The following is a 22,626-nucleotide window of genomic DNA, read 5'->3' on the forward strand; positions in this document are numbered from 1 at the left end:
TATCTATTTTTTTAAACCCTTTCTGAACTTCAGTTTCTTTTTTAAAAAAAGACACCACAGTGCTGTTGCCCAAGAAAGAAGAATAAGCCAACTCAGAGGCAGAAATAACTCTAAATTATAAAGTCCGTCAAACAGCTAGATACAGCAAAGTCTACAGTTATTTCTGCTGCCCATATCACACTGGGCAATTCTTTTATAATCAAGTTATGGGCAAAAGCAACCATTTTTGTTCTAAGAATTGGAATTAGTTTAAATCCATGGGTTTAATAAATACAAATATACACATTTGTATACATTAAATGTAGTCACATGTGTATAATTACATATACATTATATACACAAATACATACAGTATATGTTCCTTTTGATAACACTACTTAGATATTCTGAGTGTTAGCAACAGGTGTTAATGGAAAATGTAATGAGGTTAAATATAGCAATGTAGCTCAGAACCAAGGCATTGCTTTTCTATATTGAAGACTTAGATACAGTTATAGGAAAAATACTGCCCGAGATTTCCCCATGTGCAACCAACTAAAATCGAAGGCTTGCATGAGGTGTAATCAGAAACTGGCCCTGTGTGGAACTGGAGAATTTTGGAATTTGTGGATGTTTACGCTGTGTTTGTGTGTAAACATAACGTTGTAGACAACTAATAGAAGAGGTTGTATAATCTAACACCTTAGCCAGCCCCAGAGTAGACCACATTAGACTTCTGATTCATAACTGTCAGCATAAATTTGCTTAGAGTAAAGTGAGAGTGGTTTATATCCAAATGACTCCATGGTTTCTGTTAGTATAAATGAAAAAGCCAGATACAGATAACTACCAGTAGTTATTGGCTACTGGGAACTTGCATCATTTTTCTCTCAAACAAAAACACCCCCCACCTCTGCAACAAGTGAGAGCAGCTTAGTATACAAAGTGCTGATCCAGGATATCTAGTCCCCTCTCCTTTACATCTCAAAATAAAGAAACTCAAAACAAGCTACAGTCAAGTGGATCACAAAAATGCCTTCTTAACATATCAACAAAAACAAGCCTATATATTCCAGTTTTTAAAGTGTTAACATACAAAAACGTGAAATGTAGAACATAAAATGTAACCCGTACATTAAGATGGATTTTAAAAATGAACAGGAACTTGAGCACACAATGAAAAAATGAGGACAATACAGATGTCAAGACATTCAGCAGAGTGGGCTTTTTGTTCATTTCAAATTACAGCACATCTCATGCACCACACATTTTACAATTTTACATACTTTACATGATATAGAAATATTTAAGTTAAAATTTCTTTTACTGATATATTGTACTCAAATTTTAAATCCTGAGAAGAAAAAAAGAAAAGTGTGGTTATGTATGTGCACTACATGTCCCATGCCACCAACACATACACCACAGTATATTAGAAAGTCCAGAGATAGAAGAATTACATGCTGGGAGTGTTACCCCCTGAAAACTGGTTTCTCTTTTCTTTGTTTGGGAGAGACAGTAGGAAACAATTTCTGATCTATACTACCCCACAGTGTGTGTGTATATACATATATATCTACATAAACTTTGTAATGACTGCAAACTTGCACTGAGAGAGTATTTCTGTCAGAGTTTCAATACCAGATGCAACACGGTGACTTAAGTTGAACATCAGGAAGAAGAGTAATACCTGGCTTTCCTGCATAGAAGTATATGCCCATATATTTTACAGTTAGTAACTCAGCCTCAGGTTAGTCCCAAACATTATTTAAAACATATACATATTTCCATTTAGCACAGCTACCCACTGCTAACAAGAATGTTACTATTACACCTTTCATGTGATTCTCTGTGGTGCAGAGTGTTCTCCATTCAAACAAGCATGAAGTATAAAACTGACAGACGCAGATTCATTGCAGAAGCAAATCCCAGCTGCTTTCTGCACCTTAATATTTATCTAAACGTTCATACCAGATTCCAAATCAAGCCACCGAGTTTCATTAACCAACATCAAGATTTTCAGCACGCTGTGATCTTGTGAACATTTTGCAAGCAAGTTAGTAGGCGATGATATGGGCTTCCTGGTGATGCTACCATCTCAAACACAGACTGAAAGGCCCTTCGATCTAGTTCCTCATCTATCTGGTGTCTGTAAAAGTCTATGGCCACCAAACAGAAGAGGTTAATGTCCACTTGCTCCGATTTTCCCATTCTGCTGATAATATGTGGAAGACTGAGAAAGTAGTTAAGGGCATAATAATGAGGTAAGAGACAAACTTTAAAGTTTTATACAAAATATCACTGACTTAAAAAGCATTCCCAGATAAATTAAATATTTTTGCTTTACCACTGTGTAATTGTAAGTGCAAGACATCTGCAGATAGCAATTAAACTGCCGTTGCAGAAGCTTTATTTCTTAGCTGTATTTCTCTGAATAACTTAATGCAATTTCCCCATTATTGTTAGCTTAAAATGAGTTGGTAGGAATACTTTCCACTTGTTAGATTATATATTAGGAGAAACAAACCCGCATCAACAAGACAGTTCTGCACTGCTTAAAGATAAACAGAAATACCAATGCACAGAGCCTCAAAAATAATCGTCAATGAAATGTAAAACACAATGGAGAAATTTCCATTTTTAGACTGCTATCAAATGTCCTATTCAGGGCTGATTTTCCTGAGCAGCGGTTCTTTTTAAGGGGAGACGATTTTTTTCTTTTTTTTTTTTTAAATTATACATTCATTGGGCAATGCCACTGCATCCTTCAATTAGTTGTTCCAACTATTTTGGGGAATGTTATCCTATTGCCAGTTTAAGATTATTGTGATTTGCTGCCTTGCAGAGGAATGTTTGCCAAATACAATTTTTTGGGAGAAGTGGAGGAAAGACGGAGCTGCAAGGAGGGGAAAGAAAGTAGATGAGGATGTTCTTTTGAGAGTGTTTTTCCCTAGAGCATGGCACAATGCTTATGACTTATTTTTAAAAGGAAAATAATAAAAAGTCACCTTGAAAATATCTGGTAAAAAGTTCTAAACATTATAGGATCATTGATCATTTGTTCCCTGCAATAAATTACTTGTCAATTCCTCAATTCTTTACATTAAAAGCTTATACCACTAAAATAAAAGATTTTCCACAGTAATGTAGGGGTTGAGATGCAAGACTCCCCTTAACATAGATGTAAGCCATATGGCTGAACCTGACATACTGCTAAAAAATTCACCCTTATCTGATAGTAAAGTTATAAACCATTATGGTACCAATGTTGAACTACTACAGCTTGTACCCACTGGCATCCACTCTTGGCAATTCAAGCAACCGAGTTGTAGATTAAGACCAGAAGGGACCACCATGACCATCTAGTCTGATCTGCTGCATAATACAGGTAATACATTTAACCCAATAATTGAATATTAACCACTAAATAGACATGGAGAGCGAACTATGTCTTCGCTTCTGGAAGTGGACCCACTTGGTGAAATCTGATGCCCTGGCAGGGCATTGTGGAGAAGTACTGCTGCCCATGGTGTATTCATTAGATACATGAAGGGAGGATTTCAGTCTCCAATGTTATCAATCCACTTTACAGAAGTGCTAAACCCACATAAAAATGGTTTAGGATACATTGCTGAAACCCACTGAGTGGTGGAAGCACTGACAAAAAAACAGGAAAGACTCCACATGGCCATTGCAACAGGCGTTCTCTGTGTGAAGTTGGAGAGAGAGAGCATCACCCAATCACGGACCATTGGTGACTGTCCAGTGGTATGTAGTGTCTGAAAAACCTGCAAAAATTATAGTAAATATTTCATGTGGGAAAAGACCTGTTAGAACACTAATGGCCAGACATAAAACATACTGCAAACATGTAAGCCTAGATGAATGTCCTCCTGCTACTCCAAACCCTGGAGGCATTTTACCCACTAAGATGGGTGATTCATGTAAGCATAAGAATATTTATTAAATCTTTATGACATTACATGTGGCAGTCAGATTTTAGTGATCGGGCTGTCAGTCAAAAATGTTCATTACGTACATGAGATTGCCTACAAAATTCCATTTGGGTACATTGTGACAGATAGCTGTATCTAAATATAATTAAAATATCAAATTAAACATCTGAGCCTGTCAAATAATTTTTGTATGATTAATTTCTGCTTCAGAAACAGAAAACAGATCCCAAGAGACTATGCCAAAATAGCATATCCAGACTAGTGATACAACTGAGGGGGCTATTCTTCCCAATCCGTCTCAAATGATCTGAGACACTTCAGAGTGCCCCACCCAGTTACACCTAGATTCATAACTGTCTACTTTCTGTTCACAGATTTGGTAAGTGCCAGTTTAGTCATGTAATACTATGACCATGGACTTTGCCCTCTTTGGAATGTCATGGTACATCTAAACCTTTAAATGGGATCTAAAAAGAGATTTGCATACAAACTAATTTTCTCCTCAACAGGGTATAACGTGAATAAGAGCGTATAAACTTTTTCTTTGATTTCCTGGCTCTTAAAATAAAATTTCCCTGCTTTCTGTTATGAATTTAGTATTGTAAGAATGTAGTCTTCTCTGAATGTTATTATTTCCTAATTACAGGTTTTATTTATTTCAACTTGTGCAAGTAAATGTGAGAAAACAAAACATGTTCAGGTCTATCTTTGGAATTTCTAATTTCACTCTTCAGTGTAATAGCACAAGCATGTAGTTTGTTTACTAAAACAGAACCACATGCTGGTTTATTTTGCTAGTCACTTTTATGAAGTTCTGCACCAGAATTATATGTATTATGTCATGAAATTTAGTATGAACAGCATTAAAAATTTTTTTTTGCCCTTTTCACATATTCAGCTCAATGTCACAAATGGAATTTTTAAATGTCAGTAGTGGATATCTTCAGAGTGAAGAGGTTTAAAATAATTTCTGCCAGATTATATGCTCGACAGAATACCAGTAATAGTACGTTTGCCAGGAGTCCTAGTTACCGAGAGTGAACAGCCTTGCACCAAAAGTACATTTATGAAATTCAGTTTAAAATACACTACCTTATAAACTACTGTGGCCATGAATTGTGGGTATGGCTGCTGGTTGGATAAGAATTCTCCAATAACTTTATTCATTACATCCTGTGGAGGGAAAAAGTCATCTAGGAACTGAGGGAGGATCCGTGCCACTACTCTAGCTTCAAAAGGAAATCCTTTCCGGATCCTAAAACAAAAAAGAATGCATACATTTGACCATTTTAATTCAGCAGAACATTCATGCTGATTTAGTCCCTATGAAATTTTTTCCTGTTTTTCCAGAGTCAAGAGGGATAGGAGAATAATTCTTTTCTCTTATATGTAGATAGATCTCAATGCTGAAGAGCCCACAGATCTAACACTGACCCAACTGACAATCCAGTTCTTCCACAGCTGTATGACATTCAACTTATGACTGCTAATGGTTTTTTTTTTTTTTTTCTTCAAATGATAGGCTGGGAATAAGTGAAACTCTAGAGAGAGAGAGAGAAAAAAACACAACTAACTCTACACCTGAGAGTACCACACTATGTCTGAGATGCATGCTAAAAAGACAGTGTGTCTATGCATGTGGGGGAATGCATTAGCACTGCTGGCAATCTGAGAAAGAAAATTCACAAGTAAATTTTTTTCATTTTCATTCATACCATCCCTGCTGGTTGAACAAAAGGGAAATAGCAAGAAGAATGTTATGTTGTAGATGAAGAGAAACAGAGCTAGATGGCAAGGAAATGAAAGTCATTTTCTTTAAGGATACTTTTAATGAAGAACCACCAACTGGAGAGTCTTTCGGTCAAAGGCTGGATCTGTTGATGCTTGCAGATCAAGCTCATGGTGTCTTGGGAAAAGCAGATATGAACTACCATACCACTGATTTCCTCTGCAAAGGTACGCTCTCTCTGCTTCATGAGGGTTGATCTTATGGAGTGCTCCATAATGCCTTTCAGGACTGACTTATGAAGTCTTAAAAGGCGGTATTTTCTAAAGCATTTAGCGTTGGTATAACTCCCGTTGAAGTTAATGGGAACAGTTAAATCGTTGAATGTTTTTGAAAATCCCCATTTGACCCTTTGTGCTACAGCACCTAATACAGCTAGAGATCATCAGGTTAGAGCAGGAGTTCTCAAATCTTCTGCAGTGTGGACCACTGTGGACCAAACTGTATTATGGACCCTCCATTTTGCAATTGCTTATAATCCTTGCGACTACAGAAGCTGATCACATGAAAAAAAATTAATGTATTTTAAGTTGTCTTTTAAAGATACTACTTTAAAAAAACCTGGGCTTATGCTCTGTTTCTTTATTGTGTTAAAAGACATTCTGAAAGTGGTTTTATTATGCTTTAAAAAAAAGCATTTTATAAAAGAAAAGTACTTTTTAATAGTTCTTGCAGTTCACATGTTCTCAACCCTCAAAATGGGCATTTCAACCCTTCACGGTGGCATACACTGCGATTATTTTATGCAGCCAGTGTCAAAACTACGATTTTCATCATGACTGGAAATGACACTTTTCTGACTACATTATAAGTGTCAGTAAATAGGATCTTAGTATTCTTAATTCTTACTTTGTTGTGATCATTCAAATATTTTACACACGTAATCACCACGTGCTGAGGCATGTATTTTAGGTAAGCAGAGGCATTTGTTTTGTGTAACACTAAATACTGATTAGAAATCTGTTTCCTATTTACATTCTTGTATGTCTGTGTTGGACCCAACCACTGTAACGACATTGCTGTGTACCTTATTGGTACAGTATTTTTAATCAACAGCACAGTAACTATCAGCAATGACATTTTAAAATCAAGAACAGAATAGTGACCAACAAACTGAGCCAATGCCAAAACTTTTATTGCAGTTTATGCCGAGGTTGGTTTTTTTGGGTTTTTTTCCCCTTTCTTACCTATCAAAAAGAACAGACACCCGTTCCATAGCTACAATAACAGACTCGCTGTCTGGAGCTGTGGGATTTGCATCTGTTGCTCGACTTGGGCTGATTTTCTCTTTTCCTAAACAGAAACAAGATATCTTGTAGTAAGTTCACTATAACTGAAAAAAATTCATTTGTCAGTAAGCTGTAAACATTTGTTTAATTTTCTGGAAAGAGCTCTAGAAGAGCTAGATATTACTCTACTAAAAAGATGTACTTAAAACAGAGCATAAATAATTGAATAATAAATCCACACCTGAATACATGCAAGTCAGCATTAACCCCAAGGCTGCCATAGCTCTGTGGGGGCTGTGTATGTTCACTCTGTCAACACTTAGTTTAACTAAAGATTCACTATCCAGCCTAGAAAGTTGCTCTGAAAGGAGGAGTCGTTCTAATCCTCTGAGGACGCAATGGTAAATAATGGATGGAGTTGATTCATCACTTCCAGACACCATTACTCCACACACCTGAAATAAACAAGAACGAAATCTAAAACAATTGATTATATTTAACTAAACTCCGACACCAATATATCAGAAAATAACTAACATACACGGAGAATTGATTTAATCTCCTCAATCAAATCATTTTTTTTGGGGGGGGGGATGAGGGAGAGAAGAGAGAAAGAAAGAAGAGGTTACTCATCTTATCGTAATTTGAGTCCTTTGAGATCTTTTTTCCCTCTGGGTGCTTTGCTATAGGATGCGTGGGTACCCTTGACCGGAGAATGCAAAGCAGTGTCCAAGGGTACATGCCTGCACAGAACAGCACCTTGTGTCTCAAAATGAGGGCACAAAAGATGGCATGGACCCTCCACCACTCAGTTCCTTCTTGCTGTGAAGCAGAGCCACCACAGACAAGACAGAGGACTCAGAGGGACAAAACATCTTGAAGGACTCAAGTTACTGTATGGTAAGTAACCGCTCCTCCTTCTTTGAGTATATGTTCCTATGGATGCTCTGTTGTGGGAGACTCCCAAGCAGTAACTCAGCAAGGAGGTGGGTGCTAAGAAGGCAAGTCCAAAATAGTCCAGAAGACTGCATCACCAAAGGTAGTATCATACCTGGAAACATACCATCCCTGGAGCGTATGTAGGCAGATCTCTTGGAGACATGAGGCTTTGGATAAAACATTGGTAGGTGGATCTCTTGATTAAAATAATTCCAAAGAGACCTTAGGGAAGAAACGAGGATGGGGATACAGTGTAACCGTATCTCTACAGAAGCTAGTAAATGACAGGTCTGCCATAAAAGCATGGAGTGAAATTATGGCTATAAGGAACAAAGTCCTGAGGGAAAGGTGGAGGAAAGAACAAGTATGTAGGTTCAAAGGAGGGTTTCCTCAGGGCACTTAGGACCAAATTATGGTCCCACTGGGAAGTTGGGGGCCCTTGAGGAATCTGGCCATATTGGGGTTGGCAAAAACTGAGAAGCCCTTGATGTGTGAGTGGAAAGCTGTGAGAGTGGCCAAATGTATTCTGACTGAGCTCACTGATCGACCTTGTGTCTTCAAATCCAAAAGATAGTCTAAAATTTTGGAAAGCAGAACCTCTGATGCTAGAGAAGAGTGAAAAGAACAGCAGGAATGGAAGTGTTTCCACTTCTGAAGGTAAATTTTGCAAGTACTAGATTTCCTGCTAGATAGGAGAACTGATTGGTCCTTTTCTGAACAGGTTAACTCTACCTTGAGAGCCATCCAGGAACCATGCTCTCAAGTTAAAGGAGGAAGGGTTGGGATTGATCAGGGTCCCAGAGTTCTGTGACAGGAGATTTTTTCCTGATAGGACCTAGTTGGAGGGACGTTGCCACAGAGAGGTGATGGAGGTTTGACTACCACACTTGTCTTGGCCAGGACAGTGCTGTGAGGATAACCCTCGCTCTTTCCTGATGCAGTTTGAGTAAGGTCTTGAGAATTAGAAGTAGAGGCTGGTAAACATAAAGCAGGTACAGGGCCCTGGTGTTATCAGGGCATCTCCCAATGAGTTGCAGCCTTATAGTCCCTTGGAGCAGAAAAGACAACATTTTGCATTGTTTGGGGTGTTAAAGAGGTCTGCTTCTGGGAGACCCCACATCTGGCAGATGCCAAGGAAGACAGAATCACTGAACTCCCACTTGTAATCTTGAAGGAAATTTCTGCTCAGAAAGTCTACAATCTTGAGATTCCTATCTCATGGGAAATGCATCGGTTCCACAAGTTTGGTGACTGCATGTAAGGGCTGGGATCTTTCTCTTCCCTGTCAATTGATGTAATACATCATTGCCCTGTTGTCCAGCTTTACCCTGAAGGAGTGGCCCTTTACGGTGTGAAGGAAGTGTTGATAGGCCTATTGAATGACTCCAGTCCAGAACGTGGATGCGGAGTGTGACCTTTATGTGGACCACTTGCCCTGCGCAGTGTCCCCTTGGAGGTAAGCCACGCATCCCAAAAGAGAAATATCGGTTGTGAGGATCTTTGAGGGTAGGGTATATGAGACTGGGGTTCCCACTCAGACCTTCAGTGGGTCATTCCACCACCTGAAAGAGTCCAGAACTTTCTGAGGTACTGTGATACATTTGAGGATGCTGGGGTGCACACATGGCTTAGGTCTGTGTGAAGGCACCCAACATGTAGTCTCATGTGAGGTGTGACAAAGATGGATGCCAACATGTGGCCCAAGAGTTGTAGGCAGGTCCTTGCAGTTGTTTGCAGACTGTGTTGTATTGTTGAGATTAGACTGGATAAACTCTCTTTGTGGAGTTAGGGAGTCTACAGTGGTTCTGATTAAATCTATTGTTTGGACGGGAGTCAGTGTAAATGTCTTCCGATTAATTCGAAGTCCTAGAGACTGAAACAGTGCTAGAACCCTGGAGGTTGCCAACTGGACCTCCCAAAACGTCAATCATTCAGGTAAGGGGAATACTGCTATGGCCCACTGTCATAAATAGGCTAATGCGAGGAGATTTGTGAAGACCTTTGGGGACTCAGAACTGGCAGCATTCTGAGCCTTTTATGAAACATAGGAAATGTTTGTGGGATGGGTAGAAAGCTATATAAAAGAAGGCATCCTGCAGGTCAAGGTCGATGAGGCAATCTCCCATATCTAAGGATGGGCTTTATAATGGCTAGTGTCACCGTTCTGAAGTGCTTGGAAAGGATATAGGCATTCAGGTTTCTGAGGTTGAGCATCAGTCTCTATCCTCTGCCCCTCTCCCAACAAACTCTGGACTAACCAGTTTGATTGCCCCAAGAGTAAGAGAGACTGGATCTCTTGTTTTAAGAGATCTTCATGAAATGTGTCTCTGAAGACGGATGGGGAAGGCAGGTTGGGGGGGTAGGGGGGGTAGGGAAATAGTATGAAAGTGGATGGAACATCCCCCATTGATGACTTCAAAATCCATTAGCCTGAGGTAACCTGCTCCAGGCAGGCAGGAAGTGGGATAGACGCTATCCTAAGGGGATGGTAATGGATCGAATTGCACAGCACTGGATCCAGGAAAGTAGGTTGCTTGATGCCCTTGACCAAGATGTAAAATTGTTTCTTAGAGGAAGGAGCAGATGATATTGTAAAAAGGGGTGGTCTCTTTTTGGAGATCTAGATATCCTCCTCTGAAAGTCCAAAGGTCTGGGAAAAGTTTGCTGAGAATGGTACTGATACCATATAGAGCACTGTGATGTTTGGGACTAAACTGTTTCTTTCTTGCAGGAATGGAAACTCCCAGAGACCTTAAAGTTGACCTCAAGTCCCTCACGGTGTGGAGGGGGAAGTCTGTCAGCACTGAGGAGTTGGGTCCTTCAAAGGGAAGGTCTTCAACCATATTTCTGCACCTCTCTTGGGAGGCCAGAAGACTAGAGCTAGGATGCTCTTTGCATACCTACAGCCATAGCTAAGGCTCTAGAAGCCATGTCTGTGGCACCTAAGGCAGCCTGGAAAGAGGTGTTAGCTATTAACTGACCTTTCAAAATGATGGCCTGAAATTGTTCCCTCTGGTCCTGTTGCAGATGTCCAATAAAATGTGTGAACTTGGAATGTGTGTTAAAATCTGCCACCCGGGCTTGGTAGTTTACCACTTGAAATTGGAGAGCTACTGAGGAGTAGCTTTTTCAACCCAGGAGGTCTAAACATTTGGACTCATCATAAGGAGAAGATCTGGAGCAGATTTGTCATTTTCTGTCTTTACCTGCATTCACCACCAAGGAATTGGGAGTGGGGTGGGAAAACAAATGTTCCATTCGCTTGGTTATTATACTATACTTTTTTATCTGCCCACTTAGCAGGTGGGCTGGATATTGGCAGATGTTCGCTAGATTGGGCAAGTAGATGATAACAGAGCTCCATTGATTGGGAGGGTAATTTTGCCCTGAGGAGTGATATTTAGAATGTTCATCAAGGAGCACTGAGACTCCTGAACCTCCTCTACTGGGATCTGGGGGAATTCTGTCAGGTATTTAATGAGGTCTTGGAAGGCTGGAAAGTTGTCAGCAAAAAAGGGTGGTGGGGGCTTACTTGGGGGATGAAGAGAACTTAGCTGATGGGGCGAGTTTCCCTCCATCTGTGGGTCCTGCTTTTCTTCAATGCATACCAGGGCCAAAGGGGCATAAGGTACCGAAGGATGATCCTGCAGTACGGAAGGTAGGTCAGGTGGTGCCTGTCAGTGATGCGGTACCAATAGATATTGGGATCTCTTTTTGGCTGGTCCCCTATAAAACTGTTCACCAAGCTGACCCCAGGGATTCCAGTGAGTCCCCTGAGGGGGCGGAGAGAGAAGGTTTTCCCCAAGGATATTCACAACCCTTGGATGTACGGAATCTGGTGAGGTCCAGAAGATCCTCCTCAGAATGACAGCTCAGTGGGGTGTGATAGTATGGTGCCAAAAAAGAGCCCTATACCAAGACCTTAGATTCTGAAGAAGTGTCACCCCTTGACTGAAATGGGAAGCATCAGATAAAGGTGCTGGTATCAGAGGCCTGATTGGAGTTCAATCCAGGATGATTGCGGTTGCAGGTGACTGAGCAGTACCAGGGAAGGGGTTTTCATAGAAGTCCATAATAGAGGGGACTCTGGTTCCTCCAGTATGAAAAGGGTCTCCAAGAGAGATATCTGAAGGGTGCTGGAGGGCTATGGTATCCTGAAGTTGGTACAGGAGACTGGTCAGTGCAGTGATGGTACTAGAGAGGCTTGTAGAGGAAATTCTCTGACCAAAGAACTCCAGTGCAGAGAAGACAACAGTACCAGAGCACGAGTAGGAGCCTGTGTGCATCTCGGTACCGAGAGGCAGATGGCTCTCTGTGCTATCTGTTAGAAGAATTCTCCACATGCTGCTTCTTATGTGGTACTGACAGCTCAGTACTGGAATTGTATGGGAACCTCAACCATTCCCCTTGACAGATGTGAAGTCTCAGAGTGGGATTTACGGATGACCTACCCCTCTTCCTTATTTCCCTAACGGGGAAAGAGTCTTCTATTTCAAAGAAGTCCTAGCCTCTGAAGGTGTGGCTGGAGCTGGGGCAAGTGAGTATTCCATTAGAAGGAGCTTCAGCCTAACCTACCTGTCTGTCTGCAACCTGCGTTTAAATCCCATACAGACTATACACTTTGATGGGACATGGGTGTCTCAGAAGCAGCAGAGGTAGATTGAATGCCTGTCAACTACAAGGAAAAGACTTTTGGCAGGGTTTAATCCCCAGGGTCTTTGGAGTAACTCAGAGGACAAAGAAAAAGGTGTGTGTGTAGGGTGGGGGGGCGGCAAGCTCCTTCTATACCCATCTGTATTAAAGCTATAAAGAGAAATAAAATAACTAAACAAATAAAAGAAAAATTTAGAATAAGTCACTATGTTAAGATAGGCAGGAAGCCAAAAATCAGGGGATACACAATTGCTCTGTATCAAGTTGCAGGGAGCTGAGAAGGAACTGAGTAGCGGCGGGTAAGTATCCTATATGACCTCATTTGGAGGCACAAGGTGCTGCTCTGTGCAGGTGTGGGCCCTCAGGGAGCACAGGCAAATCCTAGGGTGGAGCATCCATAGAAATATATATGCAAAGAAGAAAACATTTCTTTCATAAAGCTTATCAATAATAATCCACCTAAAAGTTTTTAAAAAAATCTGCATTGATTCAAGATTGCATCAATCTTCTGTAATCTGGAGCACTGTGCAATACATACCTGTATAATTCCTGCAGAGAATTCAGGCCCTACATCAAGTGGGTAATTCTCTATCAAGTAGAATGCTGCAGCACACATCACTAAAATATGCTGTTGGTTATGGACATTTACAGAGCTGTAAATAAGCAAGAAAGCAAATGGTTATATATCAGTAAAGAATTGGTTACTTACTGTAAACTGTGATTCTTTGAGATGTGATGCAGACTTGTATTCCATGTAGGTGTGTGCGTGCCCACCATGCCAGACCCGAAGAATTTTGCCTATAGTATCCATAGCCCCCTCCCTGGCTATACAAAGCCATGCTCCCTTGACCCCCCTCAGTTCCTTTGCACTGAACGACCAGAGACTAGACTCTAATGCAGAAAAGACAGCAGGTGGGTTGTGAAATACACATCTGCATCACATCTCAAAGAACCAGTTACAGTAAGTAACCATTTCTTTTTCTCGAGTAGATGCAGCCGTGCATTCCACTTAGGTGACCCACAAGCAGTACCCCCACGGAGAGGGGCTCAGAGTCTATTTAAACAAGGACTGCAGGACTGTGTTCCAGAAGTTTGTAGCCGCTCTGGATGCTGTGGTAATGGCACAGTGGTTCATAAATATATGTATCGATGACCATGTAGCAGTCCTTCAAATATCCAATATTGAGACGTCACTTAAGAATGCTATTGACGTACCTTGCACTCTTGTAGTGTGAGCTTGCACCCATAGACGGTGTGTAGCCGAAGCTGTTCTGTATGCAGTCTTGATGGAGGAAATTATCCATGAGAAGACTGCCAGTCCCTTCATACAGTCTGCATATGACACAGATAAGGCAAAGCCCAAAAGGGTTTAGCCCTGTCCAGAGAAAAAGGTCAGACATTGTCTGATGTTCAATGTGTGAAGACACTGCTCCTCTGGAATTGAATGCAGCTTAGGGGGAAAAAAACCAAGAATTTGCCTCCTACTTTTAATGAAACAGAGAGACCACCTTAGACACAAATTTCAGGTGCGACAGCAATGTCACTTTGCTAACCATTCCAACGGGGGAACCATACGTTCTGATAAGACCAAGTTTAGATCTAGGGAGGGATGGGCTCTTGCACCTGGGGGTATAATCTTTCTCGATGTTGAGGAAACGGATAGACATCTCTTGTGAAAAAACAGACTGGTTATCCACCCGAGGATGGAAAGCTGATAGTGCTGCAAGGTGAACCTTCATTGAGGAGATAGTTAAACCTTGCTGTTTCAGGTGTAACAAGGACTTGAGATTGTCCTGAAACAATGACCATGCAGGCGAGACTCCACACTGAGCAGCCCAGACGAAGAACGACTTCCACTTTGCGAGGTAAGTAGCCCTAGTGGATGGAGGGCTTCCTGATACCAGTAAGACATCTCTCTGGGATTTAGCCATGGAGCTTCCAGGCCGTCAAGTGGAGGGAGCTGAGGTTCAGGTGCAGTAACTAACCATGGTCCTGACAGACGTAGAGGAAGCAGGAATGGAGCGGCCACAGAAAGGCCTAGCAGTGTGGCAAACTGATGTTGGTGGGGCCAAGCTGAGGCTATTAGACCGACCCACACCCGGTCCTATTTGATCTAGAGCAGAATCTTGTGCATGAGCAGGATGGGAAAGCGTAGTACAGGTGACCTGTCCATGGTAGTAGGAAGGCGTCCGTGAGTGATCTCAGGCTGAGACCTCGCAGGGCTCAACTCAGAGGAAGTGTCTCAGTGGTGACACTTCCTCTGTTGTGCCTGGTTTCAAACAGGCCTGCCTGGGGAGTCCCATACTGCTGGTAAATGCCCCTCATGATGTCCAGGTGAAAAGACCACTTGTGGTGACTGGAGAAAGACTTGGTGAGGCGATCTTCCAGCTCCTTTTATGCTCCTGGAAGATGAGAAGCCTCCAGTTAGATTGAATGGGCTATGCAGAACTCCCACAGCTGAACTGCTTCACTACACAGAGGGGAAGAGTGAGCTCCTCCCTGCCTGCTGAGAAAGAACATGACTGACTGTAAGAATCAACACACACTTGCCTGTAATGTGAGGTGGGAATGCCTGACAGGCCAGATGAACTGCCCTGAGCTCTTCAGTGATGCGTAGCAAGAGCTCTTCTGAAGGCCAAAGGCCTTGAGTCCTGAGGTGCCCCAGGTGAGCCCCCATCCTAACGCTGATGTGTCTGATACTAGGGATATCTACAGTTGGGGTCGTGAAAAGGGAACACCAGCACAAACCACCAGCAGGTCCAGCCACCAGTTGAGGGAGGTGAGGTCTGGCGAAGGTACCATAAGAACCAAGTCTGGGTGGTGGCAGTTTGGTGAGTACATCGAGGCCAGCCATGCCAGAAGGGGTTTCAGATATACTCTTGTGTGCTGCACTACGTACGTACAGGAAGCCATGTGACCCAAAAGCCTCAGACAATTTTGGGCTGTTGTAACTATAGTGCACTTCAAGGACAATATCAGGGACATCATTGTCTGAAACCAATCTTCTGGAAGGAAGGCTCTGGCCTGGGTAGTCGAGCACAGCTCCAATAATCTCTGTCCTCTGTACTGCAGTGAGAATGGACTTCTGTACATTTATTAGCAGGCCTAGGGCCTGGAATGTCAACTGGATGAGGAGGATGCCGGACTCCATCTGAGCTCTTGACCTGCATCTGCCTAGCCCAGTGGTTCTCAACCTATTTACCATTGTGGGCCGGACCCAATACTACCTCTATGGCCCTGAGGATGTCACATGGGCTGCACCTCTGTGCTGATTGGGCCGCAAGTGGCCCACAGGTCACAGGTTGAAAACCACTGGCCTAGCCAGTCATCCAGATGCAGGTAGACTTGCACTCCTAGCTTCTTCAGGAAGGCTGCCACTACCACCATGCATTTTGTAAATACCCACAGAGCTGCCAACAGGCCAAAGAGGAATACTGCGAATTAGCAGTGCATTTGGTTCACAACGAACCTGAAGAATCTTCTGTGGCCTTGAAAGATTGATATGTGAAAGTAGGCATCTCTTAAATGGAAGATGGTATACCAGCCCCCGGGATCCAGAGAAGAAATAATGGAAGCCAGGGAGACCATGCGGAACTTTAATTTCGTGAGATAGCTGTTGAGCTGGCGCAGGTCTAGAATAGGTCTGCACCTTCAGAATTAGGAAATAACAGGAGTAGAACGCTGTCCCCCTTAGATTTTGTGGAACCTCTTCCATGGTCCCCACCCAAAGGAGAGATTGAACTTCCTGGGTCAGAAGTTGCTCATGAGAGGAGTCCCTGAAGAGGCATGGGGAGGAAGAGTGAAAAGGAGTGGTAGAACTGAACTGGAGGATACATCCCACTTCCATTGTTTTCAGCACCCAGTCTGTAGTGATACTGGATCATGCACAGCTGAAGTGGGACAGGCAGTCTGCAAATAAAGGGGGAAATATGATAAAGAAACATGAGAACTGGTAAAATATCCTTGAGCGTCCCATCAAAAGCTGCTTGGAGCCTTCTTGCTGTCTGGGTGGAGCAGATATTGACTTAGAGCTAGAAGGGGATGGTGGTCTACGCCTAAAGCCCCTGCTCCTTTTCCTCTGCATGTCTTGATGGGCTGGTGAGGCGGAATACCAGGAGGACTGCTGAGGTCTGTAGTGCTTTCTTGAAGTCACTGGGTAGCCCTGGAGTCCTTCAGCCCATGAAGCTTCTAGTCAGTCTGCTCCAAACAGAGCAAAGCCCCCTTGAAGGGAAGATCCTGGAGGGTTTGCTGGACTTCCCACAGGAGACCGGAGGACTATAGCAGTGAACTCTTATGCATGGCTACTGTGGAAGCCATGGACATGACCACTGAATCTGCTGCAATCAGGGAAGCTTGCACAGAAGCCCACGCTATGGATTTCCCCTCATCTACCAGCGTGGAGAACTCCAATATGGCCTCTTGTGGCAGCAAGTCCGTGAACTTCAACATGGAGTCCCACATGTTGAAGACGTATCTGCCCAGCAGCACCTGCTGGTTAGTGATCCTGAGTTGCAGACCCCTGGTAGAGTAGACCTTTCTTCCGAATAGGTCCAACTTTTTAAGAGTATTTTTCTTTAGGTGATGCACCTTACAGACCCTGCCTTTCTTTTTTGTTGAAAACGGAGACCACCGGGGATTGGGGGGGGCGGGGAGGGGGAGGGCAAGATTGGGATTAGTGTACAAGAACTCATAACCCTGGGCAGGAAGGTGGAAGTTTACTACAAGGCTTTCACCCGTTTCATGATGACCTCACTGAGAGGCAGAGCAACTGCTGCAGCCAAAATGTCCACCAGACAATGAGAGGACTCTTACTATCTCCACCTGAATGCCCAAATTTTGGGCCACCATCTTAGCTGCTCCTGGTGGGCCTTACAGTCATCTTGGGGGAGCAACGCTCCTGTTCCTGACATAGACTCATTAGGAGAAGAGGCAGCGGCTGAGGGCACTCCTCTTCCCCTTCTGCGCCGACCAGATCCCACAGACTGGTTCCTGAAACTCAGCACTGGACTCGGTACCAGACTCTGGATCAGATGCTGCCTGATGGGGAGCAGTGCCCTTCTCTCAGAGGCCACTGAATAGGAGCACCTCAAATGGGGCCCCAGGATTGGGGGAAATCCCCATGGATTCCAAAAGGGACACTGCATCAGCATAGGTCTCCAGTGACCACTAGGCGAAGCACTCGATGGCATTCCTGTGCCCTGATCCGCAGCAGATGAGAGTAGTATGACCCAACCTCTGACTCCAACAATGAGGTGTGTCTATCTGATGACCACGGAGGAGTGGCTCCCACACCACGGTGATGGAGAGCAGTGCCAAAGTGGGGAAGCCAGTGTCGGGGCCAGCATGGTCAGTTTCCCCTTAGACAGTACCGGACGGCCTGGTACAGAACAGTAACTGGTGGCCACAAGCTCTCTCCTGCCCGCCAGCACTGTCGATGACACCAGTACCAATAGCAGGTGCCTGGTGGCAGTGAGTGAAGCCAGCATGGACGGCATTGCAATAGCACTGGTACTGCACTGTCCCTCCAGTGCGGACTGTTAATCTGGTACTGGACTCAATGGCGTCCGTATATGGGCCGGAGTCAGTGACGCTGACTGCTGCGCTGCTGAGGCAGAGCAGTGGCCTGGCTTAGATCACACTTCGATATGCTCCACATGCCTGGCCTTCTTAGGTGTCAGGGAACATCCCCTCTCAGCTGGCTGCTTCTTATGTCTCTTCCTCTGCACTGGGGATGGTGAACAGTGCTGGGACTCCCGCATGGTAGGAGGAGCACACTGATGCCGAGGTGCTTGATACTGAGTCCGACTGGCTGAACTCAGAGGAAGGTCTCAGTGCCACCTCCATAATCAGGAACTTCAACCTCTCTCTTCGTATGGGGCTTAAAATCCCTTCCAATCTGGCAGTGGTCCCCGGCGTGAGCCTCATCCAAGCACTTCAGGGTCACACAGGGACAAAGTCTTGTTGCAGGAGGTACAAGATTTGAAGCCCAGCGACCTAGGCATGCCTAGGCAACAGATAAGGACAAAACTCCGCTAACTAACCAAGATACGCAAACTATACTAACTGACTAAGAACTATGCCAACTATATACAATAATCAGAGGAAACAAAGTTCACTGAGAACACTGGTCAAAGCAAGAGGAACAGTTCCAGCAATGATCATAGGCAGTAAGAACGAACTGTGGGGACATGGAGCGAGCTGGACCCTCTCTACCGGTGCAACGAGCACACCCAACGCTATGAGCACCCCAGAGGATGCTCGAGCCACCCTGACGGGTACCACCGAGGGAAAATTTTCTGGCAATTGTGCTCAGCACACACCTACAGTGGGATCAAAATGTGCAAGCACTCGAAGAAGAAAGTTTAAACCCTTTATGACAATGGTTTTCAATCTTTTTTCATTTGTGGATCCTTAAAAAATTTCAGATGGAGGTACAGACCCCCTTGGAAATGTAAGAAATTCTGTGGACCCTGGGGTCCACAGACCACAGGTTGAAAACCACTGCTTTTTTATATTAAAACAAGGGAAGATTTTGTAATACAGTCTACTGAACTATCAAACACTTATTTCTCACTCTTCCTTCAAGCACGTCACTTCTGCAAATCAAAGCTGAAAATGGTGGCAAGGAACACTAGTATGTATCAGCTACTATGATAGAAACCTTTAGTTTCCAGTCTGAGAGGCTGTTACATTTCAAAATGGCTAGGGGACAGGCAAACAACGTCCATATAAAAATAAAAATTGACTATTCACCTCAATCTTGAAACCAACTATCTTTTTGAGGTTCAAACCTGAAATGTAAAAGCTTTTTGCTCATGACTATGCACTCTATTTTCAATTGGAATCAGAAGCAAAAATAGTAACATTGCAAGAAATTTAATTAGCATATTCTCAACCTGAAGTCCTCAGAATCTTCTAAAAAAAGCTTGTTTTACAGGATCAAGAGATTTGTATAAATCAGCATATTTCTAGATGCTTATTCTACAGTTCAAATTGTTCTTTGCATTAAAACACTGCAAAATTTCTAATACATAACACCTACTGTGCTATCCCTCTCAGATTGGAAAGCAAATACTCGCTGATAATTGGAATGAGTTGCTTTGCTGTTTCATCAAGCAGGTCACATTCAAGGATGTAAAGAATTCCATGCAGAGCTCCAATCCGACTTGGCATATGGGTGCTGCGTAGTGTTGATTCCAACAGACGGCTTACTGGCTCGGCGACAGCTTTATCCTAATGCACATAAACAAAATGATGCACTAAAAGCATCACTGGACCAATGCAGCATTCTGATGACTCATTAAAAGTGGAAAAGTTTTTGATGGTGAACTAAAGACTAGAAAATGTACCATGAATCAGAGGTTTACACAAAACAAGTACTTAGATATCTGAATAATGTACTAAGGGAGATTGGAGTAAGTTGGAAAACTGGTATATTCTGGCTTGCAAATTTAGTTAAACTAAAGAGGTTGCATCTAATTCTCAGTGTAAAAGCATTCTCCTCAGAGAGATCATAACATTAAATCAGTGTAAGTATTTTATCAACTTTTTGCAAGTGAAATGGTAAACAAGATGATAACAATGTCACATTTGGAAAAGAAGTTCTGTGATAATATATCATCAGTTTAGGGGAAGCACTAATACTACTGATAGGTAAGGGATGCCATGGATGCAGATTAGGATATTTACATACTAAGCATCCTTATATGTAGGCCTTGAGCTCCGAGAAGTTTCTAATCTGTCCATGGTCCTCCAAACTGGTGGATGTGTGAGGAAGAACGCTAATATATGGAACAGATTGCTATATGCCCAAGATCTGCACATAAGGATGCTTGGCACGTAAGCACTCTAAACGGCATCTATGGTAAACATTACCATGGAGCCTCAGTCATTTGGACACACTGTTAATGGTCTGTTACCCATGGCCACTGACAGTCACATCTGGACACCACTTCCTCCCCACCACCTGTATGTTTAGTCCTCGAGGGCGAACATGGTATTAGAGGATTGTAGCAGAAGAAGCAGAAGCTGAGAAGGCTGGAATGCAGGTTATTTATATTGCAGTAGCACCTGGGATCCCAATCAGGGCTCAGGGCCTCACTATGCTAAGCACTTATAAACGTAACAAGACGGCCCTTGCCCCAAAGCCAAGAGACAGCAGGTGGAGGAGGGGCACCCATTCAAGGACATAATGAGACAACAGTTAAGCACAGCACACTAGCTGCCTAACCATTGTCAACCTTTTTGTACACATCACAGCAAAGAAGATTTTAAGGAGGGTAACCAAGTGGCTTTATGAAAGTTTACGGGGAGATGTTGATGGCAGCAGCTTTGCTTTCCATCATGAATGGAATGAGCTTCATGAATGGAATGAGAATTTTTAGTGGAAGTGGTTGGGTGTAAGTGAAGGTGGTTTCTGCACCATATATTGGAAAATGTATTTCACTACAATGACTTTCAGGTTTGGAGTCTTAGTGGATCTATCACTGCTCAGGCTCTCTCTGGTAACAGCAGCAGCTCAACGGTAACATTCACTATCTACAACTGATCATAAGATTATGGCCACTCACTCCTAGTGTGGACCCAGCAGTGGGCCTCCATGCCTTTGCTAGAATACTAAAATGCACTCTTTTTAGGACTACAAAATGTCCATCCTAATCTACAATCTAGCTCGCAATGCAACTACCCAACTTCTGAGTGGCATGAACCACTACATAGACCGACCTGTGTTCAAGTCTCTACAAAGGTTTCCTGTCTGGTTTTGGGGGGGGTAATTGAAGGGGCTGCTGCTTATCTTTAAAGCGCTGAATAATCTGGTACCTGGCTATCGGGGAGATGGCCTCTTATCATATCCCTTGTCACAGCAGTTAAAAATCAAATGAAGGCTCTTGCTGGACCAGAGGAAGGCTCTCAGTTTCACAGAATTTAAAGCCAGAAGGCAACATTAGATCATCTAGGCCACGGGTGGCCAACCTGTGGCTCCAGAGCCACATGCGTATCTTCAGAAGTTAATATGCAGCTCCTTGTATAGGCACCGATTCCAGGGCTGGAGCTACAGGTGCCAATTTCCCAGTGTGCTGGGGGGTGCTCACTGCTCAACCCCTGGCTCTGCCACAGGCCCCACCCCCACTCCACCCCTTCCTGCCCCCTCCCCTGAACCTGCAGTGCCTTCGCTCCTCCTCTTCTTCCCCAGAGCCTCCTGCATGCCACGAAACAGCTGACTGGGAGGGAAGGGGAGGTGCTGATCTGCAGGGATGCCGATGGGTGGGAGGAGCTGATGGGGCCTGCTGACGTATTACTGTGGCTCTCTGGCATTGTACATTGGTGAATTCTGGCTCCTTCTCAGGCTCAGGTTGGCCACTCCTGATCTAGGCTAACCTCTTGCATATCACAGGACCTTAAATTTCATGCAGTTACCCCTGTATTGAGCCCAATTACTTGTGTTTGACTACAGTATATCTTCCAGGAAGCAGCCAGTTTTGATTTGAAGACATCAGGAGGTGGAGAATCCACCATTTTCCTTGGTTGGTTGTTCCAGTTTTTTCCCCACCTTAACTGCTAAAAATTTGTGCCTATTTCCAATTTGAATATGTCTGGCTTCACTTTCTAAACATCTTGTGCCTTTCTCCACTACATTAAAGAGCCTGTTGGTACCCAGTCTCTTCTCCCCATGAAAGTACTTCAATACAGTAATCCAGTACTTCTCAATTTTCTTTATGCTAGGCTACACAGTTTGAGCTCTTTAAACCTCTCGCTGTAAGGCATTTTCTCCAGCCCTTGAATAATGTTTCTGGCTCTTTTCTACACCCTCCCTAATTTTTCAACATAGTTTTTAAACTAGGGACACCAGAATTGGACACAGAATTCCAAAGTCAGTCTCACCAATGCCATATACAGAGTCAAAATCACATCCCTACTTCCCTGTTCATACATCTACGGATCACATTAGTTCTATTTGCCACAGCACTGCACTGGGAGCTAATATTGACTTACTTGTTCACCATAACCTCTAGATCTTTCCTAAAGTAATGGCTTTCCAGCATACATCCCCCATTCTATACATATTGCTTGCATTCCTAGTTCC

The 22,626-nt window shown here is 43.3% G+C and overlaps 1 protein-coding gene across 1 annotated transcript in view; it reads right to left on the reverse strand.

Annotated features, from left to right (window-relative positions):
- Nucleotides 1-999: 999 nt before the first annotated feature.
- Nucleotides 1,000-22,626, reverse strand: part of HTT (huntingtin) — a 178,356-nt gene continuing 156,729 nt past the window's right edge. Inside the window, exons 61-67 of the mRNA XM_077815892.1 lie at nucleotides 19,585-19,775; nucleotides 13,081-13,195; nucleotides 7,192-7,405; nucleotides 6,909-7,014; nucleotides 5,028-5,190; nucleotides 3,607-3,767; nucleotides 1,000-2,212 (exon numbers count right to left, since the gene is read on the reverse strand). Of these exons, the coding sequence (XP_077672018.1) occupies nucleotides 1,999-2,212; nucleotides 3,607-3,767; nucleotides 5,028-5,190; nucleotides 6,909-7,014; nucleotides 7,192-7,405; nucleotides 13,081-13,195; nucleotides 19,585-19,775 (1,164 nt within the window). The 3' untranslated portion in view covers nucleotides 1,000-1,998. The remainder of the gene's footprint in view (nucleotides 2,213-3,606; nucleotides 3,768-5,027; nucleotides 5,191-6,908; nucleotides 7,015-7,191; nucleotides 7,406-13,080; nucleotides 13,196-19,584; nucleotides 19,776-22,626) is intronic.

This window comes from Eretmochelys imbricata, chromosome 4 (assembly GCF_965152235.1).
Source record: "Eretmochelys imbricata isolate rEreImb1 chromosome 4, rEreImb1.hap1, whole genome shotgun sequence".
In the NCBI taxonomy this organism is placed as follows: Eukaryota; Metazoa; Chordata; order Testudines; family Cheloniidae; genus Eretmochelys; species Eretmochelys imbricata.